The sequence below is a fragment of the Rhamphochromis sp. 'chilingali' genome (genome assembly GCF_963969265.1).
Source record: "Rhamphochromis sp. 'chilingali' genome assembly, chromosome: 16".
Lineage (NCBI taxonomy): Eukaryota > Metazoa > Chordata > Actinopteri > Cichliformes > Cichlidae > Rhamphochromis > Rhamphochromis sp. 'chilingali'.
In genome coordinates, this window is record NC_137943.1 from 32,550,152 (window position 1) to 32,574,821 (window position 24,670).

The window sequence follows — 24,670 nt, forward strand, 5'->3', positions numbered from 1 at the left end:
TGCTTAATAAATGTCTGAAGAAAGTATTTAAAAAAATAAAAAAATGTTTTTTTTTTTAAGCTGCTGTAAACTTGCTGTTTGATCCAGATCTTCCATCAGAGTCATGTTGACACATTTTCCACTTTCATTTAGTGGGGAAAACAGCTTGAAAGTTTAAAAACTATTTACAGTGTATGAGCCAAATGCTCATGCTTCTTTTTTGTTTTAAAGGGGGTTTGTTTTTGTTTTTTTTCTACTATTTGCTGTGTATTGTGTCAGACAGAGGAGATAACTGTAATATTGCCATCTCAGGCACACAGCTGTGAGCACAGAAGCCCCAACCTCCTGCTGTTTAAAACTTCCGTTTGTAAGCAGCAGCAAACCACAAATGGTTTGCCCCAAAGGGGGAGGAGCTAAAATGTTTTGTTGCTTTTGTTTTGTTTGTTTTGCCTAAGGAGCTGCACCAAGAATGTCCAACAGTATGGAGCTAGACTTGAGAATAATGGCCTACTTTTTCAAATGGAACCAGAGTTTTGAGTACTCCTTTGTTTCTTAACAAGGCGACACGGTCAGCTCCTATTCTTCGTTATGTGAACGACTCCCACACCCACTGGGTCTTGATTCCAGTGGGATTCATGCATACGTTACCAAAGTTGGGATGTTTAGGGAGACACTTGTTGCTTGGTTGGTAGCAAATGAAAACGGGTGCCGGCTGTTATTGAAGAAGAAAAATAAGAGTCTTAGCTAAAACAATAATCCATTGAGCAGCCAAACAGACTTGGATGTGAGCCAGACATTCATGTTCCTCCAGAGCTGTGCAGTGAAGTGCGTCACCTCGACGCAGCTGACCTTTCTGGTTATTGAACCATGACAAAGACAACTGTGAGAGACACACACAGCTTTGTACTGCTGTTCTTATGTGGGCTGTTATCAGCGGTGTTATTCCCAACTCCTAGCCTAAATCTAACTCTAAAAAAGTTTAGTGTTTTGTAAAGTTTTTGTTGTTTGTCTTTCTTTTTTTTTACATTTTGGTATTTCGGTATTAATTTATTTTAAGGACACTTGCAGCCATCCAAACACAACACGGTGAATGTGCCTTTCCACCAGTCACCACTGCCTCTGATTAAACCAGAGCTCTGGTGATTGGTAGAATAGTAGAACAATACATCCAGATATGCAAATCTTAAGTGTTTTTCATTTAGCTCTGTCTGATTACTGTCTGTCAAATCAGGGATTTATATTTAAAAAAAAAACAAAAAACAAAAAAAAACCTTTTTAAAACAGTCTTTGTTGCAAAGTCAGCAAACCTTTCAGTGGCTTTTTATCACAGATTCTGTACTTGCAGTTTTTATGGCTGTGTGATAAGTGAAATTTAACTCTGGTGCTGCTTCAAAATAAGTGCCCAGAGACATTTTAAAATGCCAGCTGAGTGAGACTTGTTTCTGGAAAGGCTTTGGCTGTAGTAATTGAGCTTCATTGCTTTCAGTGCTCCCGTACTTTCTACTTTTTATTCACCAGTACTCATGTATAGTGCTGTTGCTCATTAAATCATAATCAGAAATCATACAACAATTTGGATTATGTCGTGTTGGAGTGTAGAGTCCTCCTTGTTTAACATCAGTAGTTTTCCAAAACTGTGTATTAGGGAGCTGCACTGTTAGCACGTGGGATTGCTGTTTCCTTGGTCTGAAAAACAAATGAGGTTTTTAATGAAGTTACAGGTAACAACAGGAATAAGCTGAAAAATAAAATGAGAACTGCTGTTTAGTTTGGGTAGTATATTGGTAGATGTTGCCATAAGATATGCTCCATAGCATCAAATGAGTATTGAACAGCAGTCAAAGATGATCGGCAGAAAATAAACACAGCAACCTTTCAATGACCGAACCCAGTTATATTATAATTAAATCATATTAATTGTTCCCCTTCACAGTTCAATATGCTTCAAATTGTAAGACAAAGAGTACCCACCAGTATTCCTTTATTATTTATGTCTTCAGTTGAAATTAATTTGCTCTAGGCTGAGTGCAGTACGTGGGACAGAGTCGATAAACAGGACTATGAAGTACTAGTAATGTATTGGAGGACAAACTAAAATTAAAAAAAAAAAATCATAAAATGAAGTGAAATGCACAATAATCAAAAAGATCTTTGCTGGGTTGTTGACTGACAGAACATTTTTTTAGTTCTGTCTATAAAGCAAAATTAATCAAAAGTCAAGTATTTGGAAGTGTCATCAATTCTGATGAAGTCAGTTCAGCAATCAGCTGATAGTCATATTATGGTCAGTGAGTGCGATAAGGCCCCCCCCCCCCCCCCCCCCCCTCTTTTTTTTTTTTAAACGACGCTGTGAAAACAGGCTGAGCTCTCTGTTCAGAAGATGCACTGTCAGCATCCTACCACGTATGAGCTTTGTCAGCTACTAAAATCACATTTTAAGGCGTAATTGCAGACAAAAGCTTATTTCCTGAGATTTTCCGTTTTCCTGTTTTTACCCTTCATTGTTTCTTCCTGTTTTGATTAATTGTCCAGATTGCATTCCAGACTCCGTTTCCTCTATCACTCTTACCTCTCTTTATCGCTCCCTGCTGCAGCCCAACTTGTACCCGACCGTGGGCCTTCAGACTCCAGGGGAGGTGGTGGATGCAAACTTCGGGCAGCACCCATTCGTGTTTGACATTGAAGACTACATGAGAGAATGGAGGACAAAAATTCAGGCCCAGATTGACCGCTTCCCCATCGGAGAGCGCGAGGGCGAGTGGCAGTCCATGATCCAGAAGTAAGAGAGTTAGAAGGCTCAAATTATTTGCATGTAGTTTAAGCTAAGTACATTTATTTTATTTTTTTTTTAACTGTGGAATATTAGACTTGCCATGCTTTGTTCACTTATGATGTCTGCCCAGTGATAAGGTGCCACGAGGATGACTTCTTAGGTTAAGAATAACCTAGAAATTGACTTCAGTCTGCTTCCCTCAGGAAAAAAAAATAGCTGCGAAAATTGTGGAAAATGAACTTTGCAGGAAATGAAAGATTTTGATATGTCCATTTTTAAAAAGCTGTTTTTTATTTTATTTTTTTATTTTGTATTTTGTATTTTTTCAGCCAGATGGTCTCCAAATAGATGTCCCTATTATGATTTCAGAAGTTTAAGTACAAGTAGGAGAAGTGAAAAGTTAATCTGTGGATATGTTTCCTATACCAAAGCTTTATCCATGTGATGTTACCACCACGTGGCTCCTAACGTGTGAGTGAGCCATGCTGAATGTTCCTGACATCTTCCACACATGAGAGCAAAAGGGGACTAACCTGACCTATTTAAGGCTCATGAGGAACAGTGTTATAATGTTCAGTTTCTTTGTTGTACACGATTGTCAAATCTCAAATTTTATCTGCAAATTTAACAATTTTATCAGGATACAGAATAGCAAGTCTTAATCAACAAATTTAATATCTGATACAAGTGATGATTTTATAGCCCACTGAAATAAAGACCATTTTGTTTAGCACAATCTTACTGGTTTGCTTATTAAAATCCATACATGCTTATGAATGTGTGGATTAAAGGACTTTCATGGTTAAGTACATTTATGTACAGATTTGACATCATATTTGGCACTTTAACTCTCACTTCTGCTTAACTGCTTGATGTAATGTGGCAGAGCTAGTTGTAGCAGACATGGAAAACCACACGGAGAGTTATTACCATCATTACTCCACATTTCACAGCTGATTGGATTTTAACTAGACCATAAATGGTTGAAAGTGCTGGTTGTTTCAGTAGTACCAGCGGCATATTGACCAGATGGAGGAAAAGGGAGTACTTGACTTTGTGACCTCAAGGTATTCTTCTGCATAAAACCAGCTGCCTGCTTCTCCTAAGTTAACGCCTTTGCAGGGTCTAAGTACTGGCTATTTTTATGCACTTAAACACACACTGTTACACACTGTTGTTTCACAGATAAAGTTAATAAATAAATAAATGTTGTAACATAAAACAACTCTTACTTCTGTTTTCCTGTTCAGCTAGCGATGTTGGTGTGGGTGCATGAATTACTTGTTCTAAGTATAAAGTTCCTCTTGGTTCAAATGGGTGTGAAAGTGTGTGTTTTACAAGTTGTATAGTCGCAGTTAACTGCTTATCTACTGACAGAGTTATGGTGACTGCAGTAGGTCTCACACGGTGTTCATGTCACACAGACACACACTCAGGCTTGTTATCTGACTGTTTTAGCAGTACAATCATTTACTAATTCATGCTTACATGAACAGGAGACAGCTGACCAGAAATTTACATTCATGTTGGATCCAGAGCTTTTGATCAGTTATTGTAGACTGAACAGTGTTCATCTTGTATTGGCTAAATGAAAAAGTCTTAGAAGGATGCTGTAGGTGACAGGACTACTACTAACATGAAGAGCATCAAGGCCCAGATGGATTGTTCCTCACCGAAGAGCTGGAGCTGTGATTCAGAAGGGAAAGATGCAGGGCTTGGTTTCCCTTCAAGCTGTGGCCTGGCAGGATTAGCTCTCTGTTGCTATGATTACTTGTCCTGAATGGATTTAAACTCCATTTGATGGGGATTGGAGTTGGGGGTGGGAGTGAATAAAGGGACTTATTGCCTTTATCCAGATGTCGCCTCACAGGCAGGAATAGAACCAAGAAGTTTCTGATCTTACACCAGTGCAGTGTATTGTCTCTGTGGAACAATGGTAGCATGATGATCAGCCGGTGAGAGTGGCATTATCTCGTCATATAACGGCCTGAAGCATGAAGTTTGGTTTAGCTCTGCTGCACTGAGGGAACTCGTCATCGACATAGTAATGGGGTGTTTGGGTTTAGCCGTGCCTCTAATTTGATTAATGAAAAGTCAGACACATACACTCAAAAAACATACCATGCTCATATTCATCTGCATATTTTTATTCTTTTTTTTTTTTTTTTTTTTTTTTTTTTTTTTTTTTTGGGCCTGTCCCGTTTGGCTCTTTTGCCATCAGAATTGTTGTCTAAAGGCAAAGAAAGATGCCCAACGGATTTACTTTACCAAACTGACCATCCCAGCCTTGCCGTAATGGTCCATTTGATTCACCTTTTATTGTTTATTTTATTTTCACTTACTGAATACGGGACAGACTTGACTGGGGGAAAGAAGGGGAGAAAGAAAGAGGGAAAGAGAAACAGCTGAGAAGAGGGACGGAGGAGAAGGGCAAAAGACAAAAACCAACAGAACGGGCAGAGAAAAAAAATTCATATATCGATCACCTGTTGAGAAAGAAAAAAGAGAACAAGCAGAAGAAAACAAGAGTAATAGAATAAACAACATCACAATGATATATGGGAATATGACAGTAAATACTAAATATTAAACATTATTGTGCAGCACATAAGATCAACAGAACACAGTGTGCTTTGAGGTAGGAGCCAAAAAGGGTGTAGTTTGTGGGTGTGATCACCCGTGTGTACACCTGTGAGCATGGACGCGCTTGTTTTTAAAAGGTTCCTTCATGTAATGATCTGCTAGAGGGTGTGGGGGGGCCACAGCCCCGTCCTCCAGGGCGTGAAGCAGGTGTGGAGGAGATCAAAACTCCAGACATCCAGAGGCCCCCAGAACACAAGAGACCAAGGAAGACCCACAGAGGGGCAGCCGCGCCACTGTCCCGGAAAGAGCTGAGGAGAGTCCCAGATGAGGGTTCACTCAGCAGCCGCGGAGCAGAAGCCAGGGGGAGTTGCAGTGACGCGCCCGTGAGCTCCGCCGGCAGCCAGCCGTGCCTGAGTGACCGAGCCCCAGGCCGAGAGGCCGGGGGCACCCCACCTCCGAAGTGGCCCGAGCGAGCCCCAGGCTCCAGGCCCCGATAAGCGGCCGCCAAGGAGTGAGCCGGTGTGTACCTGGACGCCCATCCCCGGACACAAAGAACCACCAACGCACCGATGTCTGAGGGGGTCCGCCACTGGCAGGGGAAGTGGTGGTAGGGGGAGATAGGCCTCCAAACCTTGGAGGGCCTGAGGTGTCCCCAGAGAGGTGGCGCCTGACACCCAACCTGACATATAGACACAGACATACAGGCACACACAGACACAAACATCCATTCCCACCCTCATGCTCTCATATGCACTTACTCCACACTCAACCAACGTGGAGACAGACATAAAGAGACGCTGTACACACGATCACACTCCCCAAGCGTACTCTACAAACCGGGTCTAGGTGCCCTCGCCCCTGGAGGGGGGAACTGCACCCAGACCCAGGTGGTGTTTCCCTTTTCCCTGCGGTGGGGGGAGGCAGACCGCCCCGACTCCGCAGCAGCAGGAAGGCTCCACACTCCAGACCGCAGTCGGACGGCCAACTCCTCCTCCTAGCCCCCCCGCTCCAGCAGGTCGCAGAGAACGGGGGTGAGAGAAGACTCCAAACCTCCCTTCACCCGCTCATTGTAATGTTGATGCATGTGTGTTCTAAGGTGCATTTAAAACCCAGGAGGGCATGGAGCTACCTGCCAGAGAGCAGCAGGTAAGCGCATGGTCCCTCCTGCTAGCCCTCAATGTCTACGTGTATTTAAAATTGAGAGGTGGGCAACGATGCCAGGGGTGGGGTGTACACCCCATATTTTTATTCTTGAACTCTGCCAGAGTAGCTTTGCATTATTCACATTTCAAAATAATCCTTATGTATATTATCCTGGTCCTTGCGGTAGCACCTGGAAACTTTCTATTGTCTGCCCTGGATAAACAGAATTTGAGCAGTAGCTGAGCGTGGCTTCTGTGCCTCAGATGAGCACATAAGGATGTCCCCCGCGGGTTACCTTTAAAGGGTCATTCTGGCTAATAAGACTTAAGTGTTTGTAATTTCAAGTTAGTCTTTCAGGTTTGTGGACATTAGAGAAGTAAAGAGTGATCAGATGAAGAAAGCGGAAAGGCCAACAGCTGAACACACTCGGAAGTGAAAAGAAAAGAAATATGAACTGACTTTCATTTGCGAGGCACGGTGTACAGACAGACTTCCTGTTTTAACTTGACACCCTCCCCTCACCCTTACCACAATGGTGTGCCCACAGCCCACAGTTTTCCTGCGCAGTGAGGGATTGTGACTGATTGTGACTATACCACAAAAGGATCATTTTATTTCCTAGGCTGAGTTATTAACTTGGTGAGCAAAATTGTGACATAATAGAAAGAACGGATCAGAGAAAGCTACACAAATGAGACCAGCGTAGAGTTGAAGTTGTGTCTTGACAGTGAAAACGACAAAACAAACTCAACTTTAGTTTTGTATATAGTAGCTGTTTCAGCTTGAGACTGTCAGCAGACTCTGTTATGCTATTGCTGTGGTCCAAGTTCTGAAATACAAGCAGTTCAAGAGAAATTTGTGTGTAGTGGTGCTGTAGAAATTTGGGTGTAATCAGGCCAAAAATAAAACCTGCTTTATCTCACTTGTTGTGGTACATCCCTGTTCAAAATCAACTCAGTCGAACCAGTTTTTTTTTTTCTGTCCTGACAGAAAAGTTCAATTAATGTTACTTCTGCTGAGGCAACATTAACAAATAATGAAAGCAATAAAAACAATAAAAGCAGTGCTATTGTAGAAAATCTGCTTCTGCTTTGTCTGATCAGTGTATTTTGGTTTTTGTTGTCTCATCAGGATGGTGGCTTCTTACCTGGTGCACCACAGCTATTGCGCCACAGCTGAAGCCTTCGCCAAATCCACCGATCAGGCCGTGCATGAGGAGCTGGCCTCCATCAAAAACCGGCAGAGTGAGTGCTCTTATATTTCTATATCTATTTCTTACTCCCCATTTTTAAAGTTGACACTGTGCTGTTTTTGTAGATTTAAAAATCATAAAGGAAACAAAGTGGTTGGTATGGTTTCTCTCTGCGAGACGCAGTCAGCCAGCATATGTTGATTTCTAATACTCTACAGTATACAGTTCTTGAATTTAAACATCAGTGTATATGATATATACATTTTCCCCATACAAACTGTACTTGAACAGGACCCTGATCATCAGAAACCATAAGGGAGAAGTGACACAGTAACATTGGGTCGTTATAGGGCTTTTCTTTTTTGTTTTGTTTTTTTCAAAGATGCAACAATGTATCTGAGTGCAACTACAGGCAGAGTAAAGCTAATGGAGCCCATCATAAAAAAGATGTTGGGATGACCCTCCCTTCTTACTGGAGGTGGAGGTTGTTAACGGTAGCATTCAAAACCTTCATGTGTGATTTCACTGTTGGTTTGTAGAGATCCAGAAGCTGGTGTTGTCGGGTAGAATGGGTGAAGCCATTGAGACCACCCAGCAGCTGTACCCCAACCTCTTGGAGAGGAACCCAGACCTTCTCTTCATGCTCAAGTAAGAACATGGTTGTATATAAAATGTATGTTTTACATGTTACACTTGTTTTATTTGTTTTATTTAGATGGATAACATTATTGGAAAAGTTAACAAAGCCATAATCTAAACCCTTTTATCTGTCACGCACCCTCACACAGCCTCACTATAGACAGCGAGTTATTCAATAATTATATTTAAAGGAAAGGGGATAAGATATCCCTTAAGATACGATAAGATTTCCTGCATTGCTTTGAAAATGGCTTCGCTCACTGCCCAACTTGGATGGAATCAAACATTCTGCCCTTTTTTTAATTCTCTAAGCTGAACGACTACTCTCTTTCACATATGTAGCTCTATACTTAAATACCAAGTTAAGTACTTTTTTAAAATTTGTCCTCCTGTCTTTACATCCCTTTCTTTATTTCCTCTATTTCCATCTGTTGTTGCTCTGTGTGCTTTTTCACCTTATTCCACCTCTTTATTTTCATACCATCCTTCCTAACCCTTCTGTTTCCCCCCCTTTTAATCTTTCCTCACCTCTTTCCATCTTTCCCCAGGGTGAGACAGTTCATAGAGATGGTGAACGGGACAGACAGCGAGGTGAGATGTCTGGGAGGTCGCAGCCCAAAGTCTCAGGACAGTTACCCCGGGTCACCCCGGCCCTTCAGCAGCCCCAGCCACAAAGCCAGCAGCTCCCAGCCCTACCTCACAGGTACAGTCCAACATTATTCACATCATCCACAGTGTGAAAACTTCACTTATCTTTGGGGGGAAAAGAGGCCAGAGGCAAATAAAAGGGGAAAAAAATATTTCTTTCTTTCCCTGACCTGAGCACAAATATACATCAGCTTACAGACACCATCTCTACACCCATGTTTGAATCTGTGTCTGCAGCACAAACTAAAGCCCACCACATTTTTTTCATCTTGAATGACACAGATGTTCCTCTAAAAGCAAGGTGCAACAAAAATACAAAACGGTGTTTATATTACTATTTAATAGAAAAGAGTGGATCTCCTGAACCAGTTGTGAGTTGCTCTGCCGTACCTGGAGACCAGCTGATCACTTTCAGCTGTATCTCATTAGCATGTGTGGCAACTGACTTGTCTCTTCAGGAGCGTTAACTACACATTGCCGTGGTGTGATTGTTTCTTATGCCCTTTAAGCATCTGAAGCAGCATAAATACCTCATTGATTTTTCAATGAAATAAAATGGGATGGGTAACAGGCTGTGAATGCATTTCTCTTCTTTGTAATGGTGAAGCCAATAAACTGCCAGTGAAGCCTTTTTCTCCCTCTCTCCCTTTTTCTTCTTTTTTTAGTTGCAGTAATAAATGTTAAATATTTATAATTTATTGACTCCAACTCAACACATTCTGCTCACATTTGCCGGCAGCATTTGTGCAAAGCACACAATAAAAAACTGAACAAATGACTATTAACACCACTGCCAGTTAGTGCTGTGGAGCTCTTTAATGACAAGATAAGGGGGGAAATACTATATAAAATTAGACTATTGGCTTTCTGTTTTTGTTTTTTACAGCTTTGTCCTGTCACTTTATATTGTGACTTGTTAGAGAGAGTGATACAAGATCATGTAAACTTTTGCTATTGTGGAGAAGATGTTTCACAATTAAAAAAACTGTAGTTTAATGTGAGTGTCAATTCTATAAATGCTATAAACAGTTTAGCGCAACTTATCCATAGATAAGATAAGGAAGGAGTGATGAATGATTTAAATGTATGCACGCACGCACACACACACACACACACACACACACACACACACACACACACACACACACACACACACAGAGTAGATCTAAATTTTCAGATCAGAGCATTAGGATTTTTCAGTCATTGTTTGTTTCGTTATTATTCAACAAAACATCTTATTTGTTGCTTTGTTTTGTCATTCTTCTGTATGTTTTAAATACAGTTATTGTAGTTTTGTATATGTAATGTATTTTCATAAAAGTGAATTACTGTCATTTGTTATGCATGTAAAAACCAAACTATGGGTAGTGGTTGGAAATCAGCTGCGAGCGAGCACATCAGAATGGATGCGTTACTTCTATTGTGTTTAGTAATTGGAGTTTTGTCTGTCACTTTAAGAACATTTGAAATCATTTCAAATATGTCAAACTTATTTGCAGGGTTTGACAGCAACTGCTGTAATGGTGTGACGTCTAATAAGAGCCACAGCTCCTCCCCTCACAGTCATAAGCCCTGCCCCCCGGGCTCTGGCTCCACTCTCCCAGCATCCGACATCAGCCTCAATGGGAGTCGCAGCCAACAGCCGATAACCAGGTATGGAAACAAAGCACTCACACAGCAGTAAAAGCTGGAGGCGTTTATTTGGTTTTGAGTTTTTTTTTAACTAGCATATCTTTACAATTTGACTTTAAAAGATGTAAATTTCATCATGTGACCTTAACTTTTCCTCCATCCCCCCCAAATTATTTTCATCTAAACTAGTTAACAGTAAATTTAGACTTTTAATCAAAATAAGCCAGCATCACTTTATAACAATCATTTATCCATTTTCTTATTCACAGTTGAACAATTATGAATTCATTATTAAACCATGTAGTGGGACACATTACATCAGTATGCAATATAATTATGTATTTGTTAATTTCCAAATGTTATTGTCATTAGTGAGTCTGTCCTCGTTCTCAGGGGTTCAAGTACTGCTGTTAGGTCAAAGCTGCCGGCGTCTCAGAGGTATACGTAAAGCGTCTGTTGGTCCTGTGAGCCACGTGTCATGGCATCCAAACCACAACCTTTTACTAAGGCTAACCTGACGCCTAGTAATATGAAACTAAACTGCATGTGAAACTAAACAAACTACAGTTTTCACATTCACTCCTCCGCCTGCTTGCTCACAAAATCTTTAAGACAAGAACTATAAAAATCTAATTTTACAAGGGCTTCAAAATATTTAGATGTACTAAAATATTTATTCAGTATTTATTTAACCATTGTTGTTAAACATTATCTGCCCACATAATGTTCATAGATGGTTCAAACTAGACATTAAAATGAATATAATGAATAAGTAATTTGGTAAGTAATTGTCTTAGTAATTTGGTTTCCAGCTTTCATTGAGGAGAAATTTCTTCCCTTGAACTTTCTGTGATGTGATTGGATAATTTACCAGATTCAACAATCTATCAGAAACATGTGCCTTTACACTTCAGACAGTTATTTTTATTGATGCTGGTTACTATTTGTCATTTTTGGTTATGGTTATTGGTTATTTTTAATATTCTACGCTCCACTCAACAGACAGGAGTTGTTTGTTACCTCCTTGTCGAACTAATCTAATGCAGAGGACAGGGCAGTGTAGACTAATGGCGGCACGAAATTCACTTCCACAGTTTTTGAACTTGGGAATAAACCCAACAACTTAGATAGGTCTAGGTCTGAGACGTTTTATGTGATGAGGATGTTGGTCCCTAGGGATAGGAGTTACTTTAAAAAAGTAAAAATGAGCTATGGTGAATCCTATAGATGTTTAATGTAGCGCTGTTAGTATTAATTGTGTTGTTCTGATGTTTATGAGCCTTGTTAGAACTAAAGATGGAAATCGTGTCCGTCCTGTAATGGTTGCATTAATGCTGAAAACTTGCGTAGACAGAAATCACTCAGGAAGCCATAAAAATATCGATAAATAATCAATTTTAAATAGAAGCTGTGCTGGCAGTGATTTTAAATCAGAGCAGTATAATATTAGTGCCTCCAGTGGTGTGTTAATGCATTCACTTGGCAAGCAAAAGGTTGCTGGTTGGATTCCAGCCAAAAGTAGCTTCTACAAATCCAAACAGTATCCACCTGTAGAAGCTGCTGACAGTTTCTTGTGTCTTCTCTCAGTAATGATGTGGATATGGAGGTCGATCACTTCACCAACGGAGTGACAGAATCGTCTTCCAATGGTTTTCTCAACGGCACCTCCAAACACACCACGGAGCCTGACGACTGTGACGCAGACATGGGTGAGCAGAGCGTGTGGAGACATAAGAAACTTGATCTGAGACTTTGGATGTTGCGTTATCTAGCAGCTTCTTTCTAGCAGCCTTTTTCTTCTTCAAGATGTCATGCACACATTGTGCGTGTCACGCAGCCTTAAAAACACTTTTCTTTTCATTTTGAATTGACTCTACAGAGGTGGAGTCGGCACAGTCTAAGAGGCAGCTGTGCGGCGGAAGCCAGGCAGCCATCGAGAGAATGATCCATTTTGGCAGGGAGCTCCAGAGCATGAGTGAACACCTCCGCCGTGAGTGCGGCAAGAACTCTGCTAACAAAAAGATGCTCAAGGTAACACAGGAATCTCTGTTATTTACTTGGTTTATATTGTTTGTTTTTGTGGGGTCTGTTCACCTTTTGTGTTTGTATTTCAGGCATTTACAGTTGACTTCAATCATTTAAGCCATTTTCTTCACATAAAAATATGCCTGCCTTTGTACTGTATATTTATAAAAGCTTCAGATGTTATCTGTTTGTACTAGCTCCCAGTAAAATGCCAAAATGAGCCAGGTTCAAATCAAAGGCAGTGTAAAGGGGTGCTCATGTTCTAAAATTCTGGTCTCATTTAGAGCAAATTGATGGTGAAGGTGTTCGACTTTGGCAGGTACCTACATTGATGATCCTAGCATATGAGCATTCAGTCTGTTTTTCAGTGACATCTCGTTCCAGTTAAACAAATTGTGACAGCAACAATAGTTGCCAGAAAACTGCCTCAGTGGAAGGATTAAAAAGCAAATGTCATAGATGGGATTGAGGTTTTGTCATTTAAAATCCGAGATAACGGGGCTCATTTTCAATCTCTCCAAAAGGATGTCTATACTAATGACCTCAAATGTTCAGTATTAACATTATTTTATTTCATTTTTTTAAGGGAAGAAAGTATAGCTCAAAAACAGATTTTGTGACCTCTGCAGTCAGTCATGATGTAATATATTTGTTTTAAAATGTACAGTCAGTTCAGTTGTCTTAAAGGAACAGGTCAAACTGTGGGAAAATTCTGTTTGAGCTGAAATGCTAACACAAAGAATGTTCAGCTACAGCATGTTGTAACAAAGCAGGTGAAATGAAGTGATGGGCTGTGGTGTGATCACTTTCTGCTCTCCCGTCTTCTGCTGCAGGACGCATTCAGCCTGCTGGCCTACTCGGACCCGTGGAACAGCCCAGTCGGATACCAGCTGGACGCCATTCAGAGAGAGCCGGTCTGCTCCACTCTCAACAGTGCAATATTAGGTGGGTCAGCCATGAGCAGTGCATGATCCAGTCTACAGTTTTCAGTTAGCATTTTGGATGTAGGAGGATAAAAGAGATTGATGGGGACTGTGGGTAACCCAAATCTCAAAAAGAAGCAAAAAAACTCAGATTGTGATAAATGCTAAAAAACTTTTGCATGTGGTTTGCTGCAGAAATCTTAAGACAGACAGGCAGCATATCTTAGGGACTGCATATTACCAGGACATGTGTTTAAATCCAGGTGAACTAACCTTAAAGATAAAGGTGTCAGTGCACCTGCTATCCAGCCGAAGGCAGAACTGAGCAGGTATTCTCATTCTGAGTGAGCTGGAAAATGTGACTTGCTTCCAAAACACCAGTGATTTTTTTTTTTTAACCATATATCAAATTGTCCTTTGCATGTTGATATGTTGATTCTGATTATCATGTAATGTGATGTTTTTAAGCTCAGAAATTCTTTACAGACATTGTTAAACACAATTTTCCTGCAGATTCTGAAGTTTTTCAGTTCAATAATCTGAAAATAAAGCCGTTCAATTAAAATGACTTCCAGATGCTGTATGACTGTCCAACAAGCACTGCACCTACCAATTCCTGATATTACCTGCAGTCACAATTTTCTTTTTTTCCTTTTTCTTTCCAGAGACTCACAACCTGCCCAAGCAGCCTCCCCTGGCCCAGGCCGTGGGTCAGGCCGCCCAATGCCTCGCCATGATGGCACGAACTGGCAGCGGCTCCTGCGCCTTTGCCTCTGTGGACGATTACCTACACTAGCCCCGTGCGCACGCAGACACACACACACACACACACACACACACACACACACACACACACACACACACACACACACACACACTCCAAGGGCCTGTCCAGAAATCCTTCTTTCCAACTCCTCAGTCAGTGTAGTCCTATTAGCCGAGGAGGCATTCCTCTGCACGCCGTCATAGAACGTCAACCATCTCACTCGCTTCTGGTTCTGCTTTTGCTGAACGCCGCTGAGGGTCAGAAGACATTTCTGGGCAGATCCTTAGAGTGACACCACCTCCTTTTCCATCATAAATATGAAATTACACCTCCACCTTCGGTTGGCTCCCCATGCATCTGCCTCCATCTAACTGACAGTAGCTGACTTTAAAAAATAATCGGGGGGGGCTGAACTCATGTGGACGCGCCACAGTCCCCGCATTCCTGGGGGAGGAATCAAACCGGGGGTGGACAGACTGCTAAGAAATATCTCTGGTCAAACATAAATGGGGAGGGGAGGGGTGGCGGGGGGGCAACAATAAGAAAACAGACAAGTGGCCGCAATGGTTGACCCACCATTAACGTGGTCCCTGTAAACCTGGGGCTTACCAGGCAAACACACACAGAAAACACACACAAATAAACACGGAGGCAAGCTGATGCTGATGCTGGGATTGAAAAGTCCACCTCACCGAGGCTTGCTCAAACTCCGGCCAATGCGAACCTTATGGCCTACCCCCCCCTCCGTAAATCTTCACCCTCTCTGCACCGCCTCCCTCCTGCTACCTTCCACTGACTTCAGGACATCGGCGAAGATATGTGTGACGTACGTGGACTCGGGACTTCAGAGAAGCGAGAGAGAATCTACAGTCTCGACTCAGCGTTCCCTATTTTTAATCTTTTGTTTAGTTTTTGTTTTTCTTCGGCGAAGTGGGCAGACGTGGGGGGGGGGGGGGGGTTACCTGGCTCTTGTTTTGTTTAGTTTTTCCAGGTTTACAAGGCATGGTGCAGATGACGATGATTATTCTTATTATTATTCTAATTATCAATATATTAATTATTGTTACTTGCATTCACAGTATATTTGTTGAGCGCCAGCGAGAGCAAGTTCCTCCAACTTATTATAATAAAGGTCCCGATTCTACCGATTACCAGTGACGAGCGTGTGTACATGTTAACGTTTAAATATGAATTTAACAAAATAAAATTATATCAATAGAGCGACATATTTAGTTATAGAAATCACAGAAAAAAAACAAAACAGTCCTTTAATGCTTTGTACTGACACCAGTGACCCCTGAAGTGTTCTGGTTGTTCCCAGTTTGTAATATTTTCCTCTTTGGTTGAATCCAGGGTTCCTACACAGGTGAAAGTTGACACAAATTCCAGGCCTGGAAAATTCTGGAAAAAAACAGGTTTTTAGTTCTAAGAACTTGGCTGCAGATTTTACATGTTGTCCATGAAGTCACTACAGCCGAGCTGAGAGCGTCTTCAGACACTTCTGCTGGATTTTCTATGATGACTGCGCTGTGTAGGAGCCCTGCTTTGACCTCTGACTGCATTTTATCTGTTACCCTCCCTCCCTCCTTGGTAAACCCTCAGCCACACAAAAGATTTGTCCCAAACATTGTTAATATTTATTTTTGTATCTCTCTATGCTAATCTTTAACCCCCAACAAACTCAGGAGCCAAAATACCCTCTTGTTCATCATTCTTGGTTTAGAAGCAGCTGATTGGCCCCTGTGCCTCTATTGAATGCTGACTCGACTTTTGGTCATTTAAATCAGATGAGAAAAACTGAGCTGGTGTGAAATCGGCCTCTGAGGTAGCTCAGCCATTTAAAGTCAAACTTAAATTTCCTGTCTCCTAAAAGAACAAGACAAAAAAACAGAACAAAAAACTGTGTTTTTGTTTTTTTTCCTTGAGTACGTCATAAAGTCAAGACCCCGCCCTTAAAAAAAAAAAAAAAAAGAAAGAAGAAGAAGAAGAAAATCCTTCGATTTAAATGTGGCTGACCTCTACTTCAGGGACTTCTTCCCGTGCACCTTTCGACTGCGTTCAGTGTTGCCGCTTCTGTTACATCACTTTGTTGTGCTCTGCATTGTTGATCCCAGATCCCAAACGTCCGGTTCCATCATTCTGACCCCACTTTTATGCTGAAGACCACTGATAATGAGAGCCAAGTCTCTCAGGTTACAGCTCGTGAGAACAAACGGCAGTTTTCAGTGCAGGAGTCCACAGGGTCCACGCACAAAGCCGTGCACGTCACCAGCGTGTTCGTGATCACACTGAATGGATGAACAATGTAAATTGATCCCTCGGAGTGAGACTGTAATGCCTGAGGCAGAACATTTGTATAATTGAAGTGAAATTGTGTGGCATGTGTGCCATCATTCAGCAGCTGGTCGTAGAGTAAATTAGTCAGATTTGATGCCCTGCAACTTCTTACATGTATCAGAAATGTCAGAACAGGACTTCCAACTGATCTGTGTTTCAGGTAACCCTGCAAATGATCCACAGGTGCACAACATAATGACCTTGGATCAGCTACATTTAAATCGGTGATGGTTTTTGTTTTTTATGGCAGAGCCTCAGAACTTATATATATTTATATATATATGCATTAATCTGTATCTTTACCTGAAGATGACCTTATTCATGACCATCTCCAGTCCTCATCCTGTGTTAACTTGGCTCCAACTGTCTTTAATCAAACCAGTACCGTCATCAGTGGGTGCCAAAACCTCACCCCTCTCTTTGTATTAATGGAGAGGCTGTTAGTTCAGCTTAAACCATAGAAACAGTAAATACTTTTAACTTGGATAGCAGAAATCTAAATTCTTTTATTTTTCCTAATGATTACCACCAAATTGCCCCCAGAGCTTTTTTTTTTTTTTGTACTCAGCAAAATGCTACCAGGGAGTAAATCTATCCAGTTTTTATTTCTGAACTTCCTGAAAATGCATACAGGTGTTCATTTTTACCCATCACCCCTCAGAGGAGAGCTTTCGTGACCTTGCGGGTTTGTTTTATTAACAGAATAGGGGTTTTTTTGTTTGTTTTTGGCCTCTTAGTCTGTAAAGATGTAAAAAGAAAAAAGACTTTAAGAAGAAAAAAATCCAGAATTGTCACCTGCACTGTGGCTTCCACGTTAAACCAAAAATGTATCGCAGCTGTGTTTTTTAGGCCTGTGTTCATGCTCGCCACTCGCAGAGAAACAGGAAGGCCGAGGCTTTCGCTTGACACAACATCCATCTTTTCCTCTAGCCCCTGGCCCTCACATCCACCCAGGAATCCAGAGTTGGTATTTTTCCTCACGGTGGAACCAAGCTTTCTGTACTTTGGTTTGTTTTTCTTTGTTTTCTTTTTTTTTGTTTGTTTGTTTCTTTGGATCGCAAGCAGTCACGGCATCGTTTAGAAAACTTCTTAGACAAAGTGTCTGTTGTCTCTTTCTGAGTAAGGTCTGAAACCTATGCATGCCATAGTAAAGTGGTGGTAAGATCAAGTTAGATGTCTCTTATTTTATTCTTTTTGTTTCTCCTTCTTTTAGCCAGTTCACGGTGTATAAGGAAGATGTCAACCAGTAAGTTGTCCACTGCTGACTGTGTGTCCATTTGGAGAAAAAAAATGTGCAATTTGTGTGAGGGTGAAAAGATTTATATTAAAAATGACAAATGATGATAGCACGTGTGTGGATGCTGCATGACACCTGAAGCAGAAGTTTAAATCGAGTTCAGTTTAATTCAAAATGACGTGTTCAAAGATTCTTCTTTAACTCTGGGGTTTCTTGCACTTTTACAATAACTGAAACAAAATTCAGTGAATGAAGCCCAATGACCAGCCTATACCATATTAGTAGAACTGACGACTGTGGGAAGGAAGAACCACCTTTGATCAGACTTGGGGAGGGCCAGCTATCTACCAGCCCACTGGTAGGGGAGGTGAGGGAGAAATTGAAGGCATAGAGAGGAAAAAAAAAATATTTAAGAGGGAGAGAAAATAAAGGCATAAACTCATGGGGAGTGAATACAGGTGAGTGGAGACTGCTCAGTGCATCATGAAAAGTCCCCCAGCAGCATGGAAGGTGCAGGGTTGCCTGACACTTTGAAGGCTAATCTTAAAATAGGGCTTTGCTCTCCCAAACTGGGAGCTGGTTCTACAGGAACAAGATACTTCATCTCATTCTACCTTTAAAAACCACAAGTCAGCCTGCAGTCTGAGAGCAAAGTGCTCTGACAGGATGTGATACTACGAGAGCTTTAATGACAGATCCCAACTTTTCAAGCCTTTGTATCTGAGAAGGATTCAGTGCTTTGGACTGAAAATAGTAAAAAATATAACAAAAGCTGTGTATGTACATATTTCATGATAAACTACCCATAAATATGTATATTCACAGTAAAATGTCCATAGATTGGCCCTATAGTTCAACTTTTATTTTTGTCTTCTAAATATTGTCATTTCATATTTCAACTCAGGATTATTTGAGTGCTATTTTTCTCTTATGTCTGAAGTAAGTTTAATTACCAAAGATGCTGTGCTGATACTCAACCACGTCATCTTTTGCATTTTTGTTTTTGAATGCAAACGAACACCTGATGAAAGCATCAGGGTTTTTATCTCAAAAATATGAAATAGAAAACAATCAGCATTTATTCATACAGAATTTTTACAGAAAAAAAAAGAGCAAACATCTGATTTTTGGCCTTTCAGGTATGAAAACACCTTTAACACAAGCGACTGCAGAAAAACACAAAACACAAGAACTTCACATTAAAGCCTTACAAACTTGGAGACGCAGTAATAAAACCTTTGCTTCTTGGTAAAGACGTGATGAAGAACCTGTTGAAGGACTTTAGTTTGGTAGGATCTCAGTCTTTTGAGTCTCTGTGACAAGTTCAGAGTCTGTATACTGTCCCATCCTGAAGCTTCAACAGTGCTGCTACCCCCTCCTCAGTGATGCTGACTGTTTTGAGTCCTTATAAACAGCCGTGGGGAGAAGTGTGCTCACAGGCTGCTTGCTTACGTCCCATCAACAGGAGGGAAGCTGCTGTTTGTGGAGCCACCTCTTCTTCAGCTTCTCTGCTTTGGCTTTCTCCTTAGAGGCTGAAAGATCAGACCAATAAGTTGTTTTTTTTCAAAATGTGACTTATGTCCCCACAGCTTTCCAACTCAAACACCCTTTAGAAAGGACATCGAGAGTAAATATGCCAGTCTGAAGACTGAAAATTGGGAGTGTCGTCGCGGTCTCTGCAACAGGACGCCCGGGAGAGCGAGCGCCTCTCAGTGAGACGGGACATCATTGTAGCAAAGCTCAAATTGAGACAGATCATCGTCTTTACAGACTACTGCCACAGAGTGTAGCTTGCAGGTGTTTATTTTAAATCAATAACACAAAGTATTAAGACCAAAGAACAAAAAACATGGCGGTAAAATCTCTCCTGAAAAGCCTCAGGGGCAGAAAACCTGGTGAGTGGTGACAACAACATTAATAAATATCATGGCATAAATCTGACCTGTGTGGCAATAACCGCAAAATTCTGTAAAAGATTTAAAGAGATCAAACCAATGACAGTTAAACAATGTGCAGGTGTGCACAATCCAGGTGTGCAAAGCCTGCAGAGACTCGACCATATCTTTACTCGTCTCACACAAAGACTTCTATAACAAACAGGTTTTACCGTAACTTCTCGATGAACCCATCTGTAACTGTGACCTCAAACTTTTCATGCCTTTGACCCCATTTTACAGATAAAGCTGAAATCACTGTGTACTTGGCTGTAATTGGGGTGACCAAAGATCTAAATTAAAGTATTACCACTTTGCGGCCATCTCTGCAACACCTAATTCCCTGGTCATTTATTCTCTAGAAATTATACTTCTATCTACACGCAGTTTCATAGTAGAAAGCAAAAAAACCATCCACCTTTACTACGATAAGTAAACCTGCCCGCCTCCACCACACAGCTGAGGCCACCGTAAACCTCACCTGTACATGTCCAGCATCAACATCACTGGCTCATATTTCCACCATCTTTAGAGCTTCAGACTTTTCTGGGATTTGTATTCAGGCCCCACCATCTCTTTTATAACAAACTGCAGAAAGTAATCAGTTAAGAAAAAATAAAGTCTTCTTTTTTTTCCTTTTTAAGCTTCTTATCTTTGGACGACACATTGCACCAACTGGACTGTAAAAGCTGAAGTAAACTTCCTCTGGTCATCAATCTCAGGCTTGTTCTGAACGTACCCCAGTCTTTCTTGACAAACTGCACTGCCGCACTTTTATTCCACCCCTTCTTGTTCTGGAGGGACAGCATCTCATTATCTGAAAGCAGAAGGACATTAAGATTAAAAACACTGAGCAGAACGCCGGTCTGAAAGTCTGAAGACTGAAAGCTGTGAATGTCGTCGCGGTCTCTGCAGCAGGACGCCCGGGAGAGCGAGCGCCTCTCAGTGAGATGGGACGTCATTGTAGCAAAGCTCAAATTGAGACAGATCCTCGTCTTTACAGACTACTGCCACAGAGTGTAGCTTGCAGGTGTTTGCTTCATTTTACATCAGCAACACAGAAGCTGTGTTCACTCAGTATTAAGACCAAAGAACAACAAACAAGGTGATAAAATCTCTGCAGAAATGCATCTCCCTGTATCATGGAGTAGAAAACCTGACAAAAAATTAAGTATGGCGGCGCCACCAGCTTACTTGTGGTCCTGCAGGTTCCTGGTCCGTACAGTCTGGACCGGATGAACTCCTCGGCCACCTGCTGTTGGAAGGACGCCAGCGTTCGCTCCTTCACCGTCGTCACTGTGTACTTCCCCTTCAGACTGACAAACAACACGAGTACAATAAAAGGACGGAAAGAAGAATGCGTGTTTGATCAGCTTCACTTTAGTGAATAATGATCGTCTCACATATATCAGGATCAGTTTGAGACTTCTTCAGTAGCACCAGCATGCACTTTCATTGGATCCAAAAGGCTGAGAATTAAAACAAGTCTCTGCACACAGAGTCCAACTAATATCCTAAATTTAAAGTGCCCAATGAGGTGAGAACAATGAAAGTATCACATTTCTGTATCATTATTTTATTGAGAGGTTTTCAGCATCTTCACTTCCTCTCTGAAATGTCACTGAGTGGATTCTGATCAGTGGGTCCAGCAGTCAGTGAAGTGCTTGGTAACAACAGATTTTGTCTAATCGTGGTGGGTGAGGAGCTGCAAACTGGCTTTCATCAGTGAATCAAAGTTTGTCTACCAATATTTTATCTGCAGAGATGTTCCCAAAACAATCAGTGGGTCTCTCCTGCTAATGAACTCCAGCTCCACCATCATGAACCATCGCTGGAGGAGAAACTCATGAGGACAGGCTGGAGCAAAGTCTTCATTAAATTAGACTGAAAAATATTAGTTTGAGACACTTCCTGTCTTCAAATACATCATTTTCTCTTGTTTCTATTGGTGCCTGGTAATGTGTAACAACAACAAGGTATTTGCTGACCACACTAAATAATAAAGAATCTGGCAAGTCCACCCAAGTAAAGTGTCTCTCTTAAACTCTGAAATAAAATGGTTTAAAAACATTGACATACTTCCGGGCATTTGCCAATTTCCCACTCCTTTTCTTTTTCTTCTTTCCATCTCCCCCCTCTTTTTCTGGCTTTTCCTCCTGTTCACCTGGGTGAGGACAGGTTGATTTAGCTGAAGTCACAGATCTGAAGTTCAATCTGCTGCTCTACAAATCAGTGCCCAGTCCTTCCACAGCATCAGCTAAATGGTTAAAGATGTATTAAGAAAGCTTCTTTACCTTCATCTTCAGACTGTTTCTGCTTCCTGGAGAAAAGAAAAACAAACAAATGTTGTGAGCACTGAGTGAGTTGATGGAGACGATGTGTTAAATCCAAGAATTAGACAGGTAAACTTACTTTGAGGAAGCTGAGTCGATTTCCTCCAACACGTCAGCCGATAAGAGTTTTCTTTTCTGTGGAGAAAACAGTCTGTGAAACTGCAGGTTCACACATCTTTTAGTTTTTCTACGGCATTAGGTCACACTGAAAGGCAAAAAGAGAGAACTGTTTGTCGTCACTTTGCATTTTGAGCTAAAGTGAAAAATGTCAAGAATGGGACTAGAACAAAACACTGACATCCTCCTCCAGAATCAATCAAACCAGGCGTGCTACTTCCTGCCTCTTTACTGTAAAGCTAAGCAAAGTTAACCACCCTGCAGTGAAGAAGACTCACAGGCAGAGGGATTAAAAACAATAATGAAGAAAAATAAATAAAACTCTCCTCCCCATCATTTCCTTAATGTTGCTTTAATACACCTCAAACAGCACAGCGGTGTCTCCTTCTGAAATGAACACCCTCTGAACTCTTTTCAGATAGAAGTAAAATAAAAGAAAGCACTGATGTGTGATTGGGTTGAGCCTGGATCCTGAACTATGAAGCAACTTCAGCATACTCAGGCTCTCCTGATCTGGCTTCACTTAAACTAAAATCAATAGTCAGACTGTAATGGGAGTTAAACAGGTTCTGCACTTTCTGAATCTGTTAGTCCGCTTGTGTTAGGGTGATGTAAATTTCATCTTTAGACTTTAAAAAAATACTTTAGCTCATATTAGTGTCAATGCAGTGAGCTCTGAGGATTGGTGACACCATTTTCTAGGCGATCCATTGTTCAGCAGGCAGTAGTTTTGAACTTGTCCATATGTTTTCTCAGGAGCAGGTTATGACTTCATGAGAAGTTACCATGGTTATGCACCCTGGTAAGAAGGTAAATGCATTTGTAAAACTTAAAACTCAGGGTTAGACAGGGTCCAGGCCTCTGAAAGTATTTGAAACCATTTAAAATGACACACACTGACCTTCTGTTCTTGGAAGAGCTCCTGTCTCTTCCTCCTCTTCTCTTTTAGCAGCTGCTTTTCCCTGCAAACAGAGGAGCATTTCATCAGGTTTATGGATAACAATGACACAAACACACAACTGTACAGCTTCTGCTGATAATGTAATAATACTTATGGGGAATTTTTGCTGGTGGCGATCAAGCGTAAGCCATTCTCAGGGGACTGCTAATATTCAAATCAAAATCAAATCACTTTTATTGTCACATCACATGTGCAGGCACACTGGCACAGCACATGCGAGTGAAATTCTTGTGTGCGAGCCCCACAAGCAACAGAGATGTGCAAACACAACAACACAAACGAGCAAAATACAAGAATGGCCAACCTGAAACTAATAAATATATGTACAATATATAATAGTGTATGCATTTCTGGATGTGTATACTAAATATTTTCCTACGTGTGTGTGTGTGTGTGTGTATACACATTTTTACAAATTAAATAGTTTAAAAAAATAAATAAATAAATAAATAAATAAATAAATAATAATAATAATAATAATAATATATAAAATATACAGAGTTGAATATGTGCAAAACAAGTGGCATTTATATACAGTGTGGAGTGCATAATGTTGGTCCCTCATGTATGAAAATACTGCAAAAACCGGCAAACGCCTCAGGATAATTTACTGATCCGTTTGTGGCCCTGCTGAGGTCACCCTTAAATCTGACTAGACGTGAAGTTTATGACAGAACTGTTACAAATGTGGCTAATAAAAAGGCCTCTGAGTGTGCAGTCCATATCGGGTTTATTTTTTGACGCTTGAAAAGTTTCTCTTTTAGACATTAGCCCAACTAAACTTCGTCAAACAATTCAAAGATCCAGACCAATTTGATGACACAGAGCTGTGCGTCTGAGAGTACACAACAGCTAAAAAATACACACGTTGTGAACATGAATTTTGTTAAATTTCGTGCTGCCGATTTGATATACGCCTACGTAAAAATTACGTAATGTATCTGTAGTGTTCACTGGAATAGAGACATCTGAATGCAAAGTTTTTTGAATGGAGTTTGGCCCAACCGTCCCAGCACAGGTTAGCTAGCGGTTAGCTACCTTCTAGCGGTATCCAGCGCCTGTTTCATGCTCCGCAGAGCCGCAGCTTTGGAGTCTTCAAAGGTCACCTCCTCTGGAGCTTCATCGTCGCTAGACTCCAGCGACAAGGTGAAACTCTCTGCGGGCTTTTCGATGCCCGCCGTCTTTGACGACGAGCTGGCTTTCCCACGTTGTTTCTTCGCCATGTTGTCCAGCGTTGTGAGACGTCATCAGGCCACGCCGCACACAACGTGACGCAAAAAGAATGAACCCGACTGATCGACCAACCAATGACTGCAGCCCAACAAACAAACCGTTTTAGATAGATCTAAATGAGCGAATGATAGGATTATCTAATTCTAGAAAGTTTTCCCATTTTATATTTGTATTAATTTAATATTTATTTAATAAGTTGTTTGTTGTTTTTGCAG

At 41.1% G+C, this 24,670-nt stretch overlaps 2 protein-coding genes across 2 annotated transcripts in view; one reads left to right on the forward strand and one right to left on the reverse strand.

The window, feature by feature from the left end:
• The window catches only part of ranbp9 (RAN binding protein 9), a 30,275-nt gene extending 13,980 nt beyond the window's left edge, over positions 1–16,295 (forward strand). The window contains exons 6-14 of the mRNA XM_080907631.1: positions 2,574–2,758; positions 7,610–7,722; positions 8,210–8,318; positions 8,858–9,012; positions 10,457–10,610; positions 12,177–12,298; positions 12,469–12,620; positions 13,448–13,559; positions 14,203–16,295. Of these exons, the coding sequence (XP_080763757.1) occupies positions 2,574–2,758; positions 7,610–7,722; positions 8,210–8,318; positions 8,858–9,012; positions 10,457–10,610; positions 12,177–12,298; positions 12,469–12,620; positions 13,448–13,559; positions 14,203–14,333 (1,233 nt within the window). The 3' untranslated portion in view covers positions 14,334–16,295. The remainder of the gene's footprint in view (positions 1–2,573; positions 2,759–7,609; positions 7,723–8,209; positions 8,319–8,857; positions 9,013–10,456; positions 10,611–12,176; positions 12,299–12,468; positions 12,621–13,447; positions 13,560–14,202) is intronic.
• Positions 16,296–18,933: 2,638 nt separating this feature from the next.
• Positions 18,934–24,473, reverse strand: nol7 (nucleolar protein 7). Its single transcript, XM_080907632.1, has 8 exons — positions 24,261–24,473; positions 23,163–23,223; positions 22,224–22,279; positions 22,106–22,131; positions 21,891–21,975; positions 21,006–21,127; positions 20,551–20,628; positions 18,934–19,409 (listed from the first exon to the last, which is right to left on the reverse strand). The coding sequence occupies exons 1-8, from the start codon at positions 24,443–24,445 to the stop codon at positions 19,336–19,338; spliced, it is 687 nt and encodes a 228-aa protein (XP_080763758.1). The 5' UTR covers positions 24,446–24,473; the 3' UTR covers positions 18,934–19,335.
• Positions 24,474–24,670: the final 197 nt, after the last annotated feature.

What these genes read in the sequence shown, in the direction of transcription:
- nol7 (XM_080907632.1), bottom strand. Translation starts at nt 24,445, where the DNA reads ATGGCGAAGAAACAACGTGGGAAAGCCAGCTCGTCGTCAAAGACGGCG. An exon ending in GCGCTGGATACCGCTAGAAG is followed by an intron (nt 23,224 to 24,260) that starts GTAGCTAACCGC and finishes CTCTGTTTGCAG; the next exon opens with GGAAAAGCAGCTGCTAAAAG. An exon ending in AGGAACCTGCAGGACCACAA is followed by an intron (nt 20,629 to 21,005) that starts GTAAGCTGGTGG and finishes TTCTGCTTTCAG; the next exon opens with ATAATGAGATGCTGTCCCTC.